Here is a 17,886-nt window from a genome sequence, read left to right as displayed (position 1 = left end):
AGCTTGAATTTTGTGTGTATGTTTGTGTTTGTTTGTGTGTCTATCGACCTGTCAGCGCTTTTGTTTGGTAAGTCTCATCATCTTTGTTTTTAGATATCTTTTTCCCACGTGGAATGTTTCCCTCTATTATATTCATAACATCACTAATAAAATTATTACAGTAGCGTCGTATACTGATGTTTCTCTTGCTCTCTGTCATTTCCAATGCAGTTGATAGTTTGCTCCAGATTTTCATCTGAAATTATCAGTATTTGTCAGTGGTATATTGAATATATTTACTGAATTGCTGCTCATCTACACCTACGTTTACATGACCGTGCTGCTATTTATGCTTAAGTGTCTGGCGGATGACTGATCAAATCAATTTCACTGTATTTCTCTACTATTGTACTTTCAAAGAGTGCGCAGGAAAAATGAACGCTTAAATCTTTCCTTGCAAACTCTGATTTCTGTTATTTTATTATAATGATCATTTCTCCTGATGTAGGTTTGTCTTTACAACTGAATATCCAGTCCATCAATCTAGCGCATTGCATCTGCAGTTGCTAGCAGGAAGTCCTCTTTGGCACCGTGATAGGCTCGAATCCTGCATTCTCTGACAATGTGGTGAACAGTCTGGTATGGAGCCCCGCAGTCACAGGCTGGAACAGGCAGCTTCTTCCACTTAAAGAGAGCATCCCTGCATTGGCCATGGCTGGTACGTTTTCTGTTGAGAGTACTCCAGGTCTTGCGTCTTAGGTCGAATCCACTTGGAAGTTTAGCACCTGAGAAGATGTTATGGAGGTGCACATCTGTCACTGCTTCCCACCGAACTTTCCATTCTTCAAGAGGTTTGAAATCCTTAGCAACCATGTCAGCAGCATCACACAGAATTGGATGGCGTGATTTCAGTCTCTTGCGATTTAAAAGTGGCAACACCGCTATGCACGGGTAGGTTAGAATTCCTCGAGATCTTGTGGAATTCTCTCATAAGGGCAGTACATGTGCGTAGATCAGGAGGCATTATACCGGTTAACAGTGGAAGCCAATAAACTGGAGTAGACCTGATTGCACCAGACTATCCATAGGATCTCCTGGAAATGACGTATCAACTAAATGAGATTGATAATATTTATATAATGTACCCTCCAGCATGAACCATACAGATGCAGTTCATGATGAAGGATACGTTATACACTTATAACTTTCACTGTCACTGATGAGGCTAGTGTTGCTGTGTCCAGATCACAGGGTCCCGGGTTCAATTCCCGGCTGGGTTGGGGAATTTCACTGCCCGGGGGAATGGGTGTTTGTGTTGTCATCATCATCATCATCATCATCATCATCATCATCATCACTGTCACTGATTCTTGAATTATCTTACTGAGCAAGGTGGTGCAGTTCACAGTTGTTAGCACACTGAACACACAGTTTGGAGGATGACAGTTCAAACTTACATCCAACCATCCAGATAGAAGTTTTGCATGGTTTCCCTAAATCACTCCAGGCAAATGCCAGTATGGTTTGTTTGAAAGTGCATGGCCGATTTCCTTACCCATCCTTGCCACAATCCGAGCTTGTGCTCTGTCTCTAATCGCCTCGATATCGACGGGACATTAAACCCAATCTTTCTTCCTTCCTTTGAATTATCTTACCAAAGATGTTTAACAGAAATATCCCACTTAACTCTTTGCAGCTGAGACAATATTTCTCTGTTATAAAGCTACGTTATTACTGCTAGTGGATGTATCAGAGGCATTACCACTTGTGACGGTACCTTACAGATGAATGTCTTTGATTGTTTCATGTATAGATGCTCCCCCATGCTTTACATCACTTTGGTATTGATTACTGTGATACCATGTTACTACTTTAAGTGCTGTATTTGACTACTGATTGTGGACATTCACTGTAATAACATTGTTGTTGTAAGAACCTATATAAGGAACATAAGGTATGCATTTACTTGGTATGTTTTCACCTTGTAAATACATATACGTAGAGTATACCAACATTTTTTTCATGTTATGTTATTTTCATGTATATTGCACGTATTCAGTTTTGATGTTAGCACATGTCTTGTGATGATTGTCTATGAGCAAAACTGGTAGATATATAGGTTAATAATAAATACTGATGGTTAATTATGCATTTTCTCAACCATCTTAACTGTTCTCTATTTTTTATAAATCCAGTCTTGAAAATTTTTGGACTGATAGGTTATGTAGATGTAGGTATAGACTGTTCAAGGACGGGGTTCCCATGTAACGAGAACAGATTCTAACTCTCACTGCAAACACACAAGCAGCAACAGCTATCAGTTCCTTACATCAGGACACATTTGAGATGTATTCCAAAACTAAGGCCTGTTTGGTCATAAATAAATAAGCTTATGAGAAAAGGTTTTTATTGACAGTAATATTTTACTACGTATCTACTTTACTTTTCCACATAATTGCTGTTCACATCTATACAGTTTCCGTAATGCTGCATCAGCTTCATTAACCCCTCTGCATAGAAGTCTGCTGTGAACTGAACCAGTCAGTAAGTCCAGCCCTGAGTTTGTTCAACCTTTTGAAATTGTTGTCACCCAACCACTTTTTCAGATGAAAGAAGATAAATTAGTCATTTGGTGCAAGGTCGAGAGTGTAAAGGAGGTGATCAAAAAATTTCCAATGAAAATCTTGAAACTTCTTGGTTTTGGCAGCGATGTGAGGATATGCATTGTCTTGGAGGAGAATTATGCCGGATGACAGTTTCCTGCTGCATCAATTCTGGATCTCACGTCTCAGTTTGCTTAGTGTTTCACTGTATGTGTCAGCTGTAATTGTTGATCCTCGGTCCATGCAACCAATCAAAAAGATGCTCTCCTTGACCCAAAAAACAATAGCCATCATTTTCGATTCGAGAATGAAGATCACTTAAACTTTGACACATCAGATGAACTTGCAATTGCGAATAATGACTACCATCAGCTGTAGAACGGAATGATGACAGTGAAAATTTGTGCTGGACCGGGACACGAACCCGAATTTTCTGCTTATCATGAGAAGTGGGAAATCCGGGTTCAAGTCCCGGTCCGGCATAAATTTTCATTGTCGTCATTCCATTCTACAGGTGATAGTAGTCATTATTTGCAATAGCAAGTTCATCTGATGTGTTTAGTACCGGCTGTGGTCGCCACAGTGCATTGCCATCAGAATAACACCAGCACTGCAATATTATATAAACTTTTTGAGTTTGGGTGAACTTAAATGTTGCCAGTGTATTGACTGTTGTTTCAATTCTGCGTCGGTTTACGGGTTTCCATGTCTTGTCACCTGAAACAATGTGGGAAAACAAATAATTTCTGTATTGTCTATAGCACTATGCATTCTTTGTTCTTTGTGCTTATCAGTGGGCATTTTCGGGACCCACATTGTACGCAGTTTGTGATATCCAAACTGTTGAGTGGCAGTCCTCAAAATTGAGGTTCGAGCAATATTTTGGAATTCGTTAGCCTGACCACTTAGTTGCCGATCAGTTTGAAGTTTCTGGTTCACTTGATCAACAGTGTTGTCGGTTCAAATACTAAGCCTGCCACTCTGCTTTTCATCAAGAACATACGTGCAACCATTTTGAAATTCTGGACACCATTTTCAGGCTTGTTTGTCTCTCATCATTTTGAGTCCATACACTAGACATAACTCATGACAGATTTCAGCAGGTGAAGACCTTTTTGCCAGCGAAAATCTAATCACACCGTGCAGTCACATTTGGTGGGCTCTACGATTTTCTTGGACATTGCGATCTGCTGTCACCGGTAGGCAGATAACAACTGTATTAACCCAACGCTGCAGTAGTTTACTAAAAAAGAGTTGGCAGACAGCACTACATGCATGAAACTTCATTCAGGCCTACCATCGGTTAAATATTTGTCACTGGACCTTAGTTTTAGAGTATGCCGTATAATTCTGGACGATCATCTTGAGGTAAGGAAATTGTGCTGTTACATGTTTGTTTCTCCACAAATGAATGGCCAGTAAAATTTGTTGAAAGCAGAGCTGTTGACAGTGGGGCATCGGTTGCAGCCTGATGCGGACATTTGCGCTGTGGCTGGAGGAGCCTCGCCTCCACGAGCCCAGCCTGTTCCTGCCGGCACTGCCCCCGCAGTACGACTCACAGAAGCTCGCTCTGGTACTACAAGGTGACAGGGTAAGTGGCATTTCTCATTTCTGTTACTTTCACTCACTGGTGTGGTAACATCCCTACCTCAATTGCCACATTACATTGTTGCTCTTTTCATATTCCGCCATATTGAGTCCTTTACGAAACAATCGATCAAGTCGCTATTTTGCCATGTTACAGTTACTCAGTTGACATTTATCAAGAATTGCTCACCCAGTGCAAAGTTTCGATCAAATGGAAAACAGTGCACGCTACACCTATGCCTACCAAATTGTAGAGCAGTATATTTAACACAAGTTTCCTTCAGAGTTCATGAGCATATTCTAAGCTTGAATATAATAAATTTACTTGAAAATGAAAAGCTCCTGTTAATAAATCAAGACAAGTTTAGAAAGCATCCCTTGTGCAAAACTCAGCTTGCTGTTTTCTCGCTCAATATCCTGCAGACCGTGGATGAAGGGCAACAAGTTGATTCCGTATTCCCAGATTCCAGGGAAGCATTTGCTTCAGTGCTACACTGCAGACTGTTAGCAATGGTCTGATAACACAGAATAGATTCTCAGGTATGTGGACCGAGTGAGGTGGCACAGTGGTTAGCACATTGGACTCGCATTCAGGAGGATGACAGTTCAAACCTGCATCTGGCCATCCTAATTTAGGTTTTCCGTAATTTCCCTAAATCACTTCAGAGAAATGCCGATGTGGTTCCTTTGAAAGGGCACGGCCACCTTTCTTCTCCATTCTTCCCTAATCTGATGGGACCGATGACCTCACTGTTTGGTCCACTCCCCACAAATCAACCAACCAATCAGATATGTGTGTTGCTTGAATTCTTTTAAGTAATAGAAACTAGTATGATGTCTTTGTTCGAAAGTGTTCTCCAGAAACAAAGCTATCACTAGAAGTGCCCGAGGAAACTATGATAGGATGACTCTTGTTCTCTGTATATATAAATGATCTGACAAATATGGTGAGCAGCAGTCTTTGACTGTATGGTGATGATGGTGTAGTAGACGGAAGCAAGTTGTCATTGAGTGAGTGTGAGTGTATATAGGGTGACTCAAACATAGTTCAGATTTGGTGCAATGAAGGGAGCTTGTCCTGAGTGTGGAGAAATGTAAGTTAATGCAGATGATTAGGAGAAACAATCATCTAATGTTCAAGTACACTATTAGTGGTTCTCTGCTTGACACAGTCATATTGATTAAATATCTGTATGTAACATTGCAAATAACATGAAATTGAACAGGCACAAAGATCAGTTGTAGGAAAGGTAATTGGTCAACTTCAGTCTATTGGAAGAATTCTAAGAAACCTGGCTGCTCTGTAAAAGAGACTGCATACAAAACACTTTTGTGGCCCATTCTTTGGTATCGCTTGAGTGGTTGGGATCCCCACCAAGTCAGAGTAATGGAACACATTGAAGCAGTTCAGAGGCATGCTGCTAGATTTGTTACAAGTAGGTTCAACCAGCAGGCAAGTATTATGGGAGTCTCCAAGAACGTGAGTGGAAATTCCTGGAGGAAAGAAATCATTCTTTTGTGAAACACTGTTGAGAAGATTTAGAGCATTGCCATTTATGACCAATTGCAGAAACATTGTACTGCCACCAACGTACACCTCGCATGTTGTTGTTGTGGTCTTCAGTCCTGAGACTGGTTTGATGCAGCTCTCCATGCTACTCTATCCTGTGCAAGCTTCTTCATCTCCCAGTACCTACTGCAACCTACATCCTTCTGAATCTGCTTAGTGTATTCATCTCTTGGTCTCCCTCTACGATTTTTACCCTCCACACTGCCATCCAATGCTAAATTTGTGATCCCTTGATGCCTCAAAACATGTCCTACCAACCGATCCCTTCTTCTAGTCAAGTTGTGCCACAAACTTCTCTTCTCCCCAATCCTATTCAATACCTCCTCATTAGTTACGTGATCTACCCACCTTATCTTCAGCATTCTTCTGTAGCACCACATTTCGAAAGCTTCTATTCTCTTCTTGTCCAAACTAGCTATCGTCCATGTTTCACTTCCATACATGGCTACACTCCATACAAATACTTTCAGAAACGACTTCCTGACACTTAAATCTATACTCGATGTTAACAAATTCCTCTTCTTGAGAAACGCTTTCCATGCCATTGCCAGTCTACATTTTATATCCTCTCTACTTCGACCATCATTGGTTATTTTACTCCCTAAATAGCAAAACTCCTTTACTACTTTAAGTGTCTCATTACCTAATCTAATTCCCTCAGCATCACCTGACTTAATTTGACTACATTCCATTATCCTCGTTTTACTTTTGTTTATGTTCATCTTATTTCCTCCTTTCAAGACACTGTCCATTCCGTTCAACTGCTCTTCCAAGTCCTTTGCTGTCTCTGACAGAATTACAATGTCATCGGCGAACCTCAAAGTTTTTACTTCTTCTCCATGAATTTTAATACCTACTCCGAATTTTTCTTTTGTTTCCTTTACTGCTTGCTCAATATACAGATTGAATAACATCGGGGAGAGGCTACAACCCTGTCTTACTCCTTTCCCAACCACTGCTTCCCTTCCATGCCCCTCGACTCTTATAACTGCCATCTGGTTTCTGTACAAACTGTAAATAGCCTTTCGCTCCCTGTATTTTACCCCTGCCACCTTCAGAATTTGAAAGAGAGTATTCCAGTTAACATTGTCAAAAGCTTTCTCTAAGTCTACAAATGCTAGAAACGTAGGTTTGCCTTTTCTTAATCTTTCTTCGAAGATAAGTCGTAAGGCCAGTATTGCCTCACGTGTTCCAACATTTCTACGGAATCCAAACTGATCTTCCCCAAGGTCGGCTTCTACCAGTTTTTCCATTCGTCTGTAAAGAATTCGCGTTAGTATTTTGCAGCTGTGACTTATTAAACTGATAGTTCGGTAATTTTCACATCTGTCAACACCTGCTTTCTTTGGGATTGGAATTATTATATTCTTCTTGAAGTCTGAGGGTATTTCGCCTGTCTCATACATCGTGCTCACCAGATGGTAGAGTTTTGTCATGACTGGCTCTCCGGAGGCCATCAGTAGTTCAAATGGAATGTTGTCTACTCCCGGGGCCTTGTTTCGACTCAGGTCTTTCAGTGCTCTGTCAAACTCTTCACACAGTATCTTATCTCCCATTTCGTCTTCATCTACATCCTCTTCCATTTCCATAATATCGTCCTCAAGTACATCGCCCTTGTATAAACCCTCTATATACTCCTTCCACCTTTCTGCCTTCCCTTCTTTGCTTAGAACTGGGTTGCCATCTGAGCTCTTGATATTCATACAAGTGGTTCTCTTCTCTCCAAAGGTCTCTTTAATTTTCCTGTAGGCAGTATCTATCTTACCCCTAGTGAGACAAGCCTCTACATTCTTACATTTGTCCTCTAGCCATCCCTGCTTAGCCATTTTGCACTTCCTGTCGATCTCATTTTTGAGACGTTTGTATTCCTTTTTGCCTGCTTCATTTACAGCATTTTTATATTTTCTCCTTTCATCAATTAAATTCAATATTTCTTCTGTTACCCAAAGATTTCTATTAGCCCTCGTCTTTTTACCTACTTGATCCTCTGCTGCCTTCACTACTTCATCCCTCAGAGCTACCCATTCTTCTTCTACTGTATTTCTTTCCCCCATTCCTGTCAATTGTTCCCTTATGCTCTCCCTGAAACTCTCTACAACCTCTGGTTCTTTCAGTTTATCCAGATCCCATCTCCTTAAATTCCCACCTTTTTGCAGTTTCTTCAGTTTCAATCTGCAGTTCATAACCAATAGATTGTGGTCAGAATCCACATCTGCCCCAGGAAATGTCTTACAATTTAAAACCTGGTTCCTAAATCTCTGTCTTACCATTATATAATCTATCTGATACCTTTTAGTATCTCCAGGATTCTTCCAGGTATACAACCTTCTTTTATGATTCTTGAACCAAGTGTTGGCTATGATTAAGTTACGCTCTGTGCAAAATTCTACAAGGCGGCTTCCTCTTTCATTCCTTCCCCCCAATCCATATTCACCTACTATGTTTCCTTCTCTCCCTTTTCCTACTGACGAATTCCAGTCACCCATGACTATTAAATTTTCGTCTCCCTTCACTACCTGAATAATTTCTTTTATCTCGTCATACATTTCATCTATTTCTTCATCATCTGCAGAGGTAGTTGGCATATAAACTTGTACTACTGTAGTAGGCATGGGCTTTGTGTCTATCTTGGCCACAATAATGCGTTCACTATGCTGTTTGTAGTAGCTAACCCGCACTCCTATTTTTTTATTCATTATTAAATCTACTCCTGCATTACCCCTATTTGATTTTGTATTTATAACCCTGTAATCACCTGACCAAAAGTCTTGTTCCTCCTGCCACCGAACTTCACTAATTCCCACTATATCTAACTTTAACCTATCCATTTCCCTTTTTAAATTTTCTAACCTACCTGCCCTATTAAGTGATCTGACATTCCACACTCCGATCCGTAGAACGCCAGTTTTCTTTCTCCTGATAACGACGTCCTCCTGAGTAGTCCCTGCCCGGAGATCCGAATGGGGGACTATTTTACCTCCGGAATATTTTACCCAAGAGGACGCCATCATCATTTAATCATACAGTAGATCTGCATGTCCTCGGCAAAAATTACGGCTGTAGTTTCCCCTTGCTTTCAACCGTTCGCAGTACCAGCACAGCAAGGCCGTTTTGGATAATGTTACAAGGCCAGATCAGTCAATCATCCAGTCTGTTGCCCCTGCAACTACTGAAAAGGCTGCTGCCCCTCTTCAGGAACCACACATTTGTCTGGCCTCTCAACAGATACCCCTCCGTTGTGGTTGCACCTACGGTACGGCCATCTGTATTGCTGAGGCACGCAAGCCTCCCCACCAACGGCAAGGTCCATGGTTCATGCATACATGCATGCACCTTGCATAATGATTACAAAAAGAAAGTAAGATAACTCACGGCTTGTACAAAACCGTATAGACAGTTGTTTTTCACTCAATCCATTTGCAAGTAGAACAGGAAAGCAATTAACTAGAACAGTGATACAAGTTACTCCCCACCATGAACCATATGAGCTTGCAGTGTATGTATGAAGCTGTAGCTGAACATGTAGAAATACTTTTCATTAGGATTGGGCAGTGACATGGAGAGTGAAGGCTGTCAATAATAATAATCTGTTATGGATGACAAACCTTTCTTTTATTTTTTCACTTTTGTTGCTTGAACACCAATAATGGAATTATATGACCTCTGAATATCGCCCGTCTGCTACAATTTCCACGAACTTTTGCACACTGGAACCTCAGCTTGGCCAAATTTTCTGTTGTAAGTAATTAATATAAAACTGAACATCCCATATGAGTCAATGATTAGGTGTCTCATGTGCCACAACTCGTGCTGATGCACCTGCATTTTAGCTCCTTACAAACCAGCTACTTGCAACTGCAGTGTTTAATCAGACTCCAGTTTGTGGCAATCAGATTGATGACCAATTCCTGGAGTCATGGTGTGTGGAGCTACTGGATATGACAACAGGATTGATTTGGTAATTTTTGAAGGGAAACTGAATGATCGCCGCTATGTGATGAAGATTAGTAACTCTTGTTATCAAACTATTCATAACCATTGTACCAAAAGGCATATTCCAGCAGGATATTGCAAGACCCCACATTGCCATTCTCACCACAAATGCCTTGGGAAATATACAGATACTTGATTTGGTGCAGTAGAAGATGTGTGTAGTGCTGGGGTGGGAGCATGGAAGCATATAGGAGGGTGAAGGACAGGGACTAGTGAAGTTTGAGGCCAGGGGGTTACAGGACTGTAGGATATGTTTGTTGGCGGTGTTACCTCTTGTGCAGTTCAGAAAAGCTGGTGTTGCTAGTAAGGATCCAGATGGTGCAGGCTATGAAGCTGTCATTGAAGTGAAGCAACTCATGTTGGGCAGCATGTTAGCAACTGGCTGGTCCAGCTGTCTCTGTCTCCGACAGACAGCTTGTTAGTTGTCATGTCCACGTACAAAGCAGCACAGTGCCTGCAACTTAGTTTGTAGATCACATGACTTCTTTCACTGGTGGTGAGAGGATGTATGGAACAGGTCTTGCATCTAGGTCTGTTGCAGGGATATGAACAGTAAGGTAAGGTGTTGGGAGCAGCTGTGGAGTGGAGATGGAAAAGGATACTGCGTAGGTTCGGTTGGAAGTGGAGTACCATTGTGGGAAGGATTTGGAGGGCACTGGGCAGGATATTTGTCATTTCAAGGCCTGACGAGAGGTAGTCATAGCGGGGGCAGAGAACGTGATTCAGTTACTCCAGTCATGGGTGATATGGGATGATGAGAGGAATCGTTCTTTGGTATTGTGTTACAAGATCAGTGCTCCTTTACTGCCAGACAGTGGGTATGTGGAAGTTGGTAGGTGACTGGAGAGACAAGGCGGGGAACATTTGTTTCTGGGTGAGGTTAGAAGGATAATTTTTGTCTGTGAAGGCCATATTTGGACAGGGACTACTTGTCACTATATCTGTGATGACCATGAGTGGCTACATTTCATGTAAGGGAATTTTTGGTATGGAATGGAAATGGAGGTAAGCTTGATGTTGATGGAGGTACAGATGTAGCCATCCTTGAGGTTGAGGTCTGTGTTGAGGAAGGTGGGGTGTTAAGTTGAGGAGGACTAACTGAAGTTAATGGGGAGAAGATTTTGAAGCTTTGGAGGAATGTGAAGAGGGTGTCCTCACCCTCATTCCAGATCAAGAAGATGTAGGTTTAGTATTCTTGGTGGTTAGGAAGGATTTCTCTACATGGCCCAAGAACAGATTGGCATAGGATGGTGCCATGTGGTTGCCTTAACCCTCACTTGTCCCTGTCGTCCACCTACCTATCCCCTTCCCTGCTCCCACTCCAGCACTACACATGCGTTCTATTCCACCAACTCGTCTTTTACTCTTTTCCCCTTCTCTTTCTATACCTCTCCTTTCCCCCCCCCCCTTCCCCTCCCCTTTGCAGTCACAGTCTGCAGTTGGTCCTGCAGGCAGAGACAGTAGCTGTGTGTGTGTGTGTGTGTGTGTGTGTGTGTGTGTGTGTGTGTGTGTACGCATGCACTTGTGACTTGTGTTTGTGTGGATGTTTTTGTTTTCTGTTTTCTATTTAGTTATCTTTTCATTGTGCCTTTGGCTCAGTACATCCTCTGTGTGGTGAGCAGTATTCTGTCCTTTTCATATTGTCGTCTACTCATAATGCAGTTTCAGTTGATAGCTGCAAGTAGAGAAAAGGGTTAATTAATTGCACTTGTAGAACTGAACTCCGAAATGATAAGTTAGATATCAATACTTACTTCAGCATTATCTGAGACTAATATTGTCAGTCAACTTGTTCTTCTTTGAATTGGCATTGTTACATGAGTTACGGCAATATTAGGGCTAGTTGTTGGCAAGATGCCCTTCTTGATGACAACTCCCAACTCTCCCCCCCCCCTCCTCCCCCCCACACCTCTCCCCACCCCCACCCCCCACCCTACACCTCTGCCACCCCTAAATGGAACGGAATCTGTGTACTCCAACTGTCAGCATACAGAGTAAATCTACCTTCAAGGTGAGAACGTATTCTAAATGTTTTCGTAGCATTTACCTGAGATGGAATGTGGATGCCAGACTGCTATTTATCTAATTGGAAAAGGGAAACCGCCTAAAAACCACATTCAGCCTGATCGGCTGACCAAGGTTTATTGTTTATCTGCAGGGCAGACTCAATGTGGGATGGGCTCACGTAACCATATCTTGGAAACGGTGTCTTAATGTGCTTGCCTGTCTGGGCAGGTAGAATATTTTCAGTAAACATATTTAATATTTTCATTTATGTGATGTTTCCATTAATTTCAAATTCAAGTATGTAAGATATTTGATGTTCTTGAAATAAAATACAGGTTTTTCACGTATATTTTTCACTTTCTCAGATTGATGTTATTGTCTCTAATATACACAGTTAAATTCCTCTCTGTCGAATACAGTGTAAATATTCTCAGTGCAAAAAATATTCTCAGCAATAATCAGACCACTTCCACCTCTAACCAACTGGTAAAGTATTGTAAGCAATTTTAGTACATCATATACAGGTTGAATTACAAAGCTTTTAATTTCAATTATTATTTAGTTATTATAACAGAGCACAGTGAGTCGTTGACAATGTGCATCACATCTCCTCACGGCCTCTGGTCTTTGGGGGGGGGGGGGGGGGATGAATATTTGCAAATAAATCTGACTGCACTCAGACGGGAAAGACATTAGTGGTATGACATACTCCACTCTTGGTCTACTGCCCGTTGTAGCCTGAGATCGGGTAGTGCTATATTAGCCCATACAAGTAACCAAAGAACGGAAGATGGTTGAAGGAATGTTACATATGATGCCAAGTGGGAACACACATTGCTATTTTGTTGCAGTGTTCATATAACAGATATTTACTGCTGGCCTAACACCCACTGAAAGTACCGCTTTATTACCTTCTGTTGACAGCGTCCCTGGCTGGAGTACCTGGACTACGAGGCAGTGCGCACCGCCCAGCAAAATGCAGTGAGGGAGTGGCAGGCACTGCGCTTCCGCTGTACAGACAAGGAGTCGGACGGATCCTCCAAACCCCGGCTGGCACGTGCCAGCTCGGAACCGGAGGACGCCAAGGACCCGGCACACCGGATTGTCAGCAGGCAAGTGGAGGAGTGCAAAATGTAAACTTTCACACCCAGAAATGTAACACATATTAAAACACGCCATGGTCGTATGACATCCAACATTACGACCCCATCTGTAGAGGACACCTTCAAGAAAAGATGTAGCTTCTATGAAGACTCAGTTCGCACCCTGGATGACAACTGAATTAAGTCAGATTTCATTTCTGCACATTCTCACACAGGGGCGTGATATTAAATGTTTTCAAAAGTTGGGCACAATTGGATTTTCTTGGTCACTACTGTCTGATATTGCTATTACTCCATGATGGAAGAATGTTACACATCTTGAAACTTCCTGGCAGATTAAAACTGTTTGCCAGACCGAGACTCGAACTCGGGACCTTTGCCTTTCGCGGGCAAGTGCTCTACCAACTGAGCTACCCAAGTTTACTTCTGCCAGTACCTTGTCTCCTACCTTCCAAACTTTACAGAAGCTCTCCTGCGAACCTTGCAGAACTAGCACTCCTGAAAGAAAGGATATTGCGGAGACATGGCTTAGCCACAGTCTAGGGGATGTTTCCAGAATGAGATTTTCATATCAGCGCCCACTCCGCTACAGAGTGAAAATCTCATTCTGGTTACACATCTTCTTCAGCACCAGAATACCCTCTTCATCACTGAAATCAAGACCCTTGGCAAAAGTGTGATGTTAGCAGATAGAGTAACTAAAGTCTATGAAGTGGTGGTGTTTGATGCAGAACCAGTATGTGTCACCAATGAATTACTGTAGTATTGGTATTTGTCTTCCCAGTTGATGAAGACAGCTTCAAGTCTGCTGATTAGTTTGAGCGCTGGGGAAGGTATTGCAGTTGTTATAATCAAATACCCATTGACGTAAGTGAAAGAATTTCTGATGGCTGGAGATGTCTATATATCCTCAGAGCTTTGTTCCACTGTAACCGCATATAACATGCTATGAAAATGAGATTGCCAATGCTGTTACAGACTCGATTGTCCTTAATGGTTCAGAAAGCTGGATGCTAACTGAAAGGAAGGTGCAAAAGCTGCTGCTTCAAGATTATGACAGCACTTCATGCTGTTGGGATAATGTTGTAAAGGAAGCTGTGGAGATTAAATTAGTAAGTAGTCTTATAAGTAGAGTCAGAGGTTTTTGCTTAAATTCTGCTTGGAATCCTGCTCTTTCTCTGGTCAAACAACTGATGACTGAAGAACAATGTTAGTGCTACTTCTTCACCTGTTGGTAATTCACAATTGTTAACATCTGATGTTGATCTTCTCTGGTTATGTGGTGATGCTAGTTCTTTACATTTTGTGTGTGTGTGTGACGATTGTGAATACAAGACACGAGAAATTAGGGCTCATGTGGAAACACATTGACAGACAGTTATTCCCCCACTCCGTTCATGAGTGGAATAGGAAAGGGAGGGAATGGTATGTATTAGTACAAGGTACTCTCCATGATGCGTCTTACGTGACTTTCAGATTTTGTACTATGGCGTTTTTGTTTTTCTTAAAAAATCTTTATTTATTTATCAATATCAACTTTGCCCCCATCAAAGGTATCTCACACCTATGGAACTCGCTTTTCATTATGGTGGTCAGCTCCTCCAGCATTTCTGTTTTTATCTCATCAATGGTTGCAAAACGACATACTTTCATGGTCCTTCTCAGTCTCGGGAATAGAAAGAAATCACAGGCGGCCATGTCGGGTGAATACTGTGCCAAAGGCAACATACGGGTTTTGTTTTTTGCCAAGAAATCATGAACAAGCATTCAGGTCTGAGGTAGTGTTATTGTGATGCAGTTTCTGTTAGTGATTTTGTCACAGTTCTGGTTGTTATCTGTGGATTTCTTCATGCAAACAGTGCATAACTTCCAGATAGTATTCCTTTTAACCATAAGATAGGAACTCATGACGTACTATCCCTTTGTAATCAAAGAAAACAGTGAGAAGAACTTTCACATGTCATCGAACTTGTTGAATTTTTTTTCCAAGTAGATATTTCCTTGTTGCATTAAGATGTGTCCTAATAGTTGATATATACTTTTAGGTAACTTCTGCCATAGATATCTTTTCTCCACATACTGATTCAGTACCTCTTTTTTAGTTATTAGCTCTATTCATGGAATTTCAATCACCAACTTTCTCCTTCAAATGCGAAACTATTTCGTTGGCACCCACCTACTTAGGGAGAAATGATCATCATAATAAAATTAGAGAAATCAGAGCTCACACAGAAAGATTTAAGTGTTCTCTTTTCCCACATGCTCTCTGAGAGTGGAGCAGCAGAGAAATGGAATGAATGTGATTTGATGAACCCTCTGCCTGGCATTTAATTATATATTGTACTATTCATGTGGGCAAACCAGCTCTAATTTATGGGAATTGCATGATGTCCTAGTGGACACGTGGTGCCACAGACCTACTGAGGACTTTCTGAACCCATGCTACACATATTTAGTGCTGTACTGCTTTCCAAAAGTGTATCGACTTATTGCTAAGCATGTGGTCATTATGCTTAGGCTCATAGTGTACTTACCATACAGGAAAACACCAAAAACACAGCACATTACTGTGCCTAATATGTTGTAAGAAAACCAATGTCATTCAAAACAGTTTCCAGTCATCTCGGAATGTATAAATACAGGTCCCGTAAGGGTTTGAAGGGAGTGTTATACCAGTTTTCTTGTAAAATAGTGGCATGTTAATGTAATGATGACGGAGGTGGAATAGCAATCATGATCCTTCTCTCTGAGGGTATTTGCATATTGTTGTCCAATCCGTGTATACAGGGTGAAAAGTATTTGAACCGACAAACTCTGGGAGGTTGTAGGGGACATCAAAACAAATATTTTTCCCTAATGTCATTTTTCCCTATGAGGAGTATTTAAATCGGTGGAGGCCATATTACGATCTTCAGTTGTGTTAGCGCATATTACGCTCTTCAGTTGTAGGCAACTGCTGTCCACCAGTGCAGCAGTGCATTGTCTCTGTTTACTAATGGAACGATACACCTGGAGTGAGTACACTGATATGGTTGGTGCGTACTACGTAGCGCACCACAGCAGATGAGCTGCACAGCGGGTTTATCAACAACAATATCCTAATCACCGTATTCCGCATCATACAACCTTTGCTGCTGTGTACCAACGTCTGCGCGAGACCGGGTCATTTAGCAGATTACCTGGAACAGTCCTTCAAGAGCAACTGTTATGTCCATTTCACTTACAGCGTGTTCACAACCTGGAACCAGTTGATTATCCACCCAGAGCACAGTTTTTGCAGTGGTACCTAGAACAGTGTGAAATGCATCCTACATTTCCATCCTCTGTGTTGTTTACCAATGAAGCAACGTTCGGGCATAATGGATTCTTCAACTGGCACATTTCGCAAGTTTGGAGTGAGGATAACCCACATGCCACAGTTACTAGTGCTCATCAAGTGCGGTTCTTCGTTAATGTATGGGTCAGTGTTGTTGGCGACTGTTTAATTGGGCAGTATCTGCTACCTAGGCCATTCAATGGCAGGCACTATTACAATTTTATCGCCAGAGCATTGCTAGAAGACGTCCCGCTCCCTACAAGACAACACATGTGGTTCCAACATGATGGAGCACCGGCACATTTCAGTCGTGTGCGTCGATTCTTGGACTGACAGTTCCCAGAAACGTGGATTGGCAGAGGTGGTCCTGTACCATGGCATGCTCGATCCCCAGATATGTCCCCTCTGAACTTTTTTGTGTGTTGGGAGAGATGCACAACCTTGTTTACGCAACTCCTGTTGCATCAGAAGAGGATCTGGTTGCCCGGATAGTAGCAGCACCAGGAACAATTCAGGACACTCCTGGGGTTTTTGCCCGTGTTAGACAGAACATGATCCGATGGTGTAACCTTTGTTTATGTGTCAATGGAGGCATTTTTGAGAATCTACTGTAATTGAAATTGGGTTGTTTCAAGAGTTGTCTCTTGGTCATAAAAAAATAGAAAAGTGTTTGTTGGTTTAATTAATTTGCCGCCAGAGAAATCTTCTGTTGTGACTCGCTGATTATTCAAAGTGCCGCCGCGCAATTACGCATGTCCTCTACATGCGGCGCTGTCTGCCAGCCATGCACCAGCTGCGCCACCTAAGCGGCCAGCCGAGCAGCGGCCGCTCGACTGAGACTCAGTGTTTAATCGAATGCCGACTTGTACACAGGTCAACTTACTCAGTGACTTATATGTGTTGTTGTGTTGTCCGAAAACTGTGTTAAATTTGAAGATATAAAAATTGGCGACGAGGTAGTGGATTTTTCCTTTTCACCGTTGACTCACAGGGTTCCATGGCTACTGTCAAGCAGCTCTTGCAAAATCTCCTTGAACAGCAAATGCTTCTAATAGCGGCGATTCGCGATTTCGTCACGGCGTCCAATGCGGGGCGTTTCTCGTCGTTGGCTGTACCTCCTTTTCCACCTTACGACGAGACGGCGGAAGACTGGTCTGATTATGAAAAACGTCTTCGACAGCACTTCTTTCATGTCACGGACGAACAACCATGTAAGTCTCTGTTCCTTTCCTGGATTTCACCTCAAATGTATCGGTTGTTGTCGCAGTTGGCTCCTTTGAAGGATCCTGCGTCTTTGTCCTTTGCTGAAATGTGCTCCCTTCTGTCTGTCTATTTTCAAAAGCAAACGCATGTGGTAGCCTCTCGTGTTGCCTTTTATCGTTGTCAAAAACAACCAAATCAGTCCTATCGCGCTTGCGCTGCTGAACTTCACGGCCTCAGTCGAAAGTGTCAATTTGTTACCGATGTTCACAAAGAATCCTATGCCAATTCCATGGTACGGGATGCTATTATCCGGTCGGCGCCCGACAAAGAAGTTCGGCAACGTGCCCTTCAGTTGGCGAATCCGACTAGATGAAGTTCTCTCCATTGCGCAGTCTTTTGAAATTTCTCGCGCCGCTGGGGCGCAAATAGAGGCGTGGGGTGACGTCAGGGGAATACAACCTCTGTGCGCTGTTGACGACGTGTGCAGCGCGTCCCCGCCGGCCGACGTGGCCGCAGTACGCTCCC

At 42.3% G+C, this 17,886-nt stretch overlaps 1 protein-coding gene across 1 annotated transcript in view; it reads left to right on the top strand.

The window, feature by feature from the left end:
- LOC126109509 (ectopic P granules protein 5 homolog) overlaps window positions 1-17,886 on the top strand; it is a 343,395-nt gene that overhangs the window by 178,265 nt on the left and 147,244 nt on the right. Inside the window, exons 22-23 of the mRNA XM_049914531.1 lie at window positions 4,050-4,173; window positions 12,664-12,851. Coding sequence (XP_049770488.1) covers window positions 4,050-4,173; window positions 12,664-12,851 — 312 coding nt within the window. The remainder of the gene's footprint in view (window positions 1-4,049; window positions 4,174-12,663; window positions 12,852-17,886) is intronic.

The sequence above is a fragment of the Schistocerca cancellata genome, chromosome 12, assembly GCF_023864275.1.
Source record: "Schistocerca cancellata isolate TAMUIC-IGC-003103 chromosome 12, iqSchCanc2.1, whole genome shotgun sequence".
NCBI lineage: Eukaryota > Metazoa > Arthropoda > Insecta > Orthoptera > Acrididae > Schistocerca > Schistocerca cancellata.
This window is presented reverse-complemented; position numbering and strand designations above follow the sequence as displayed.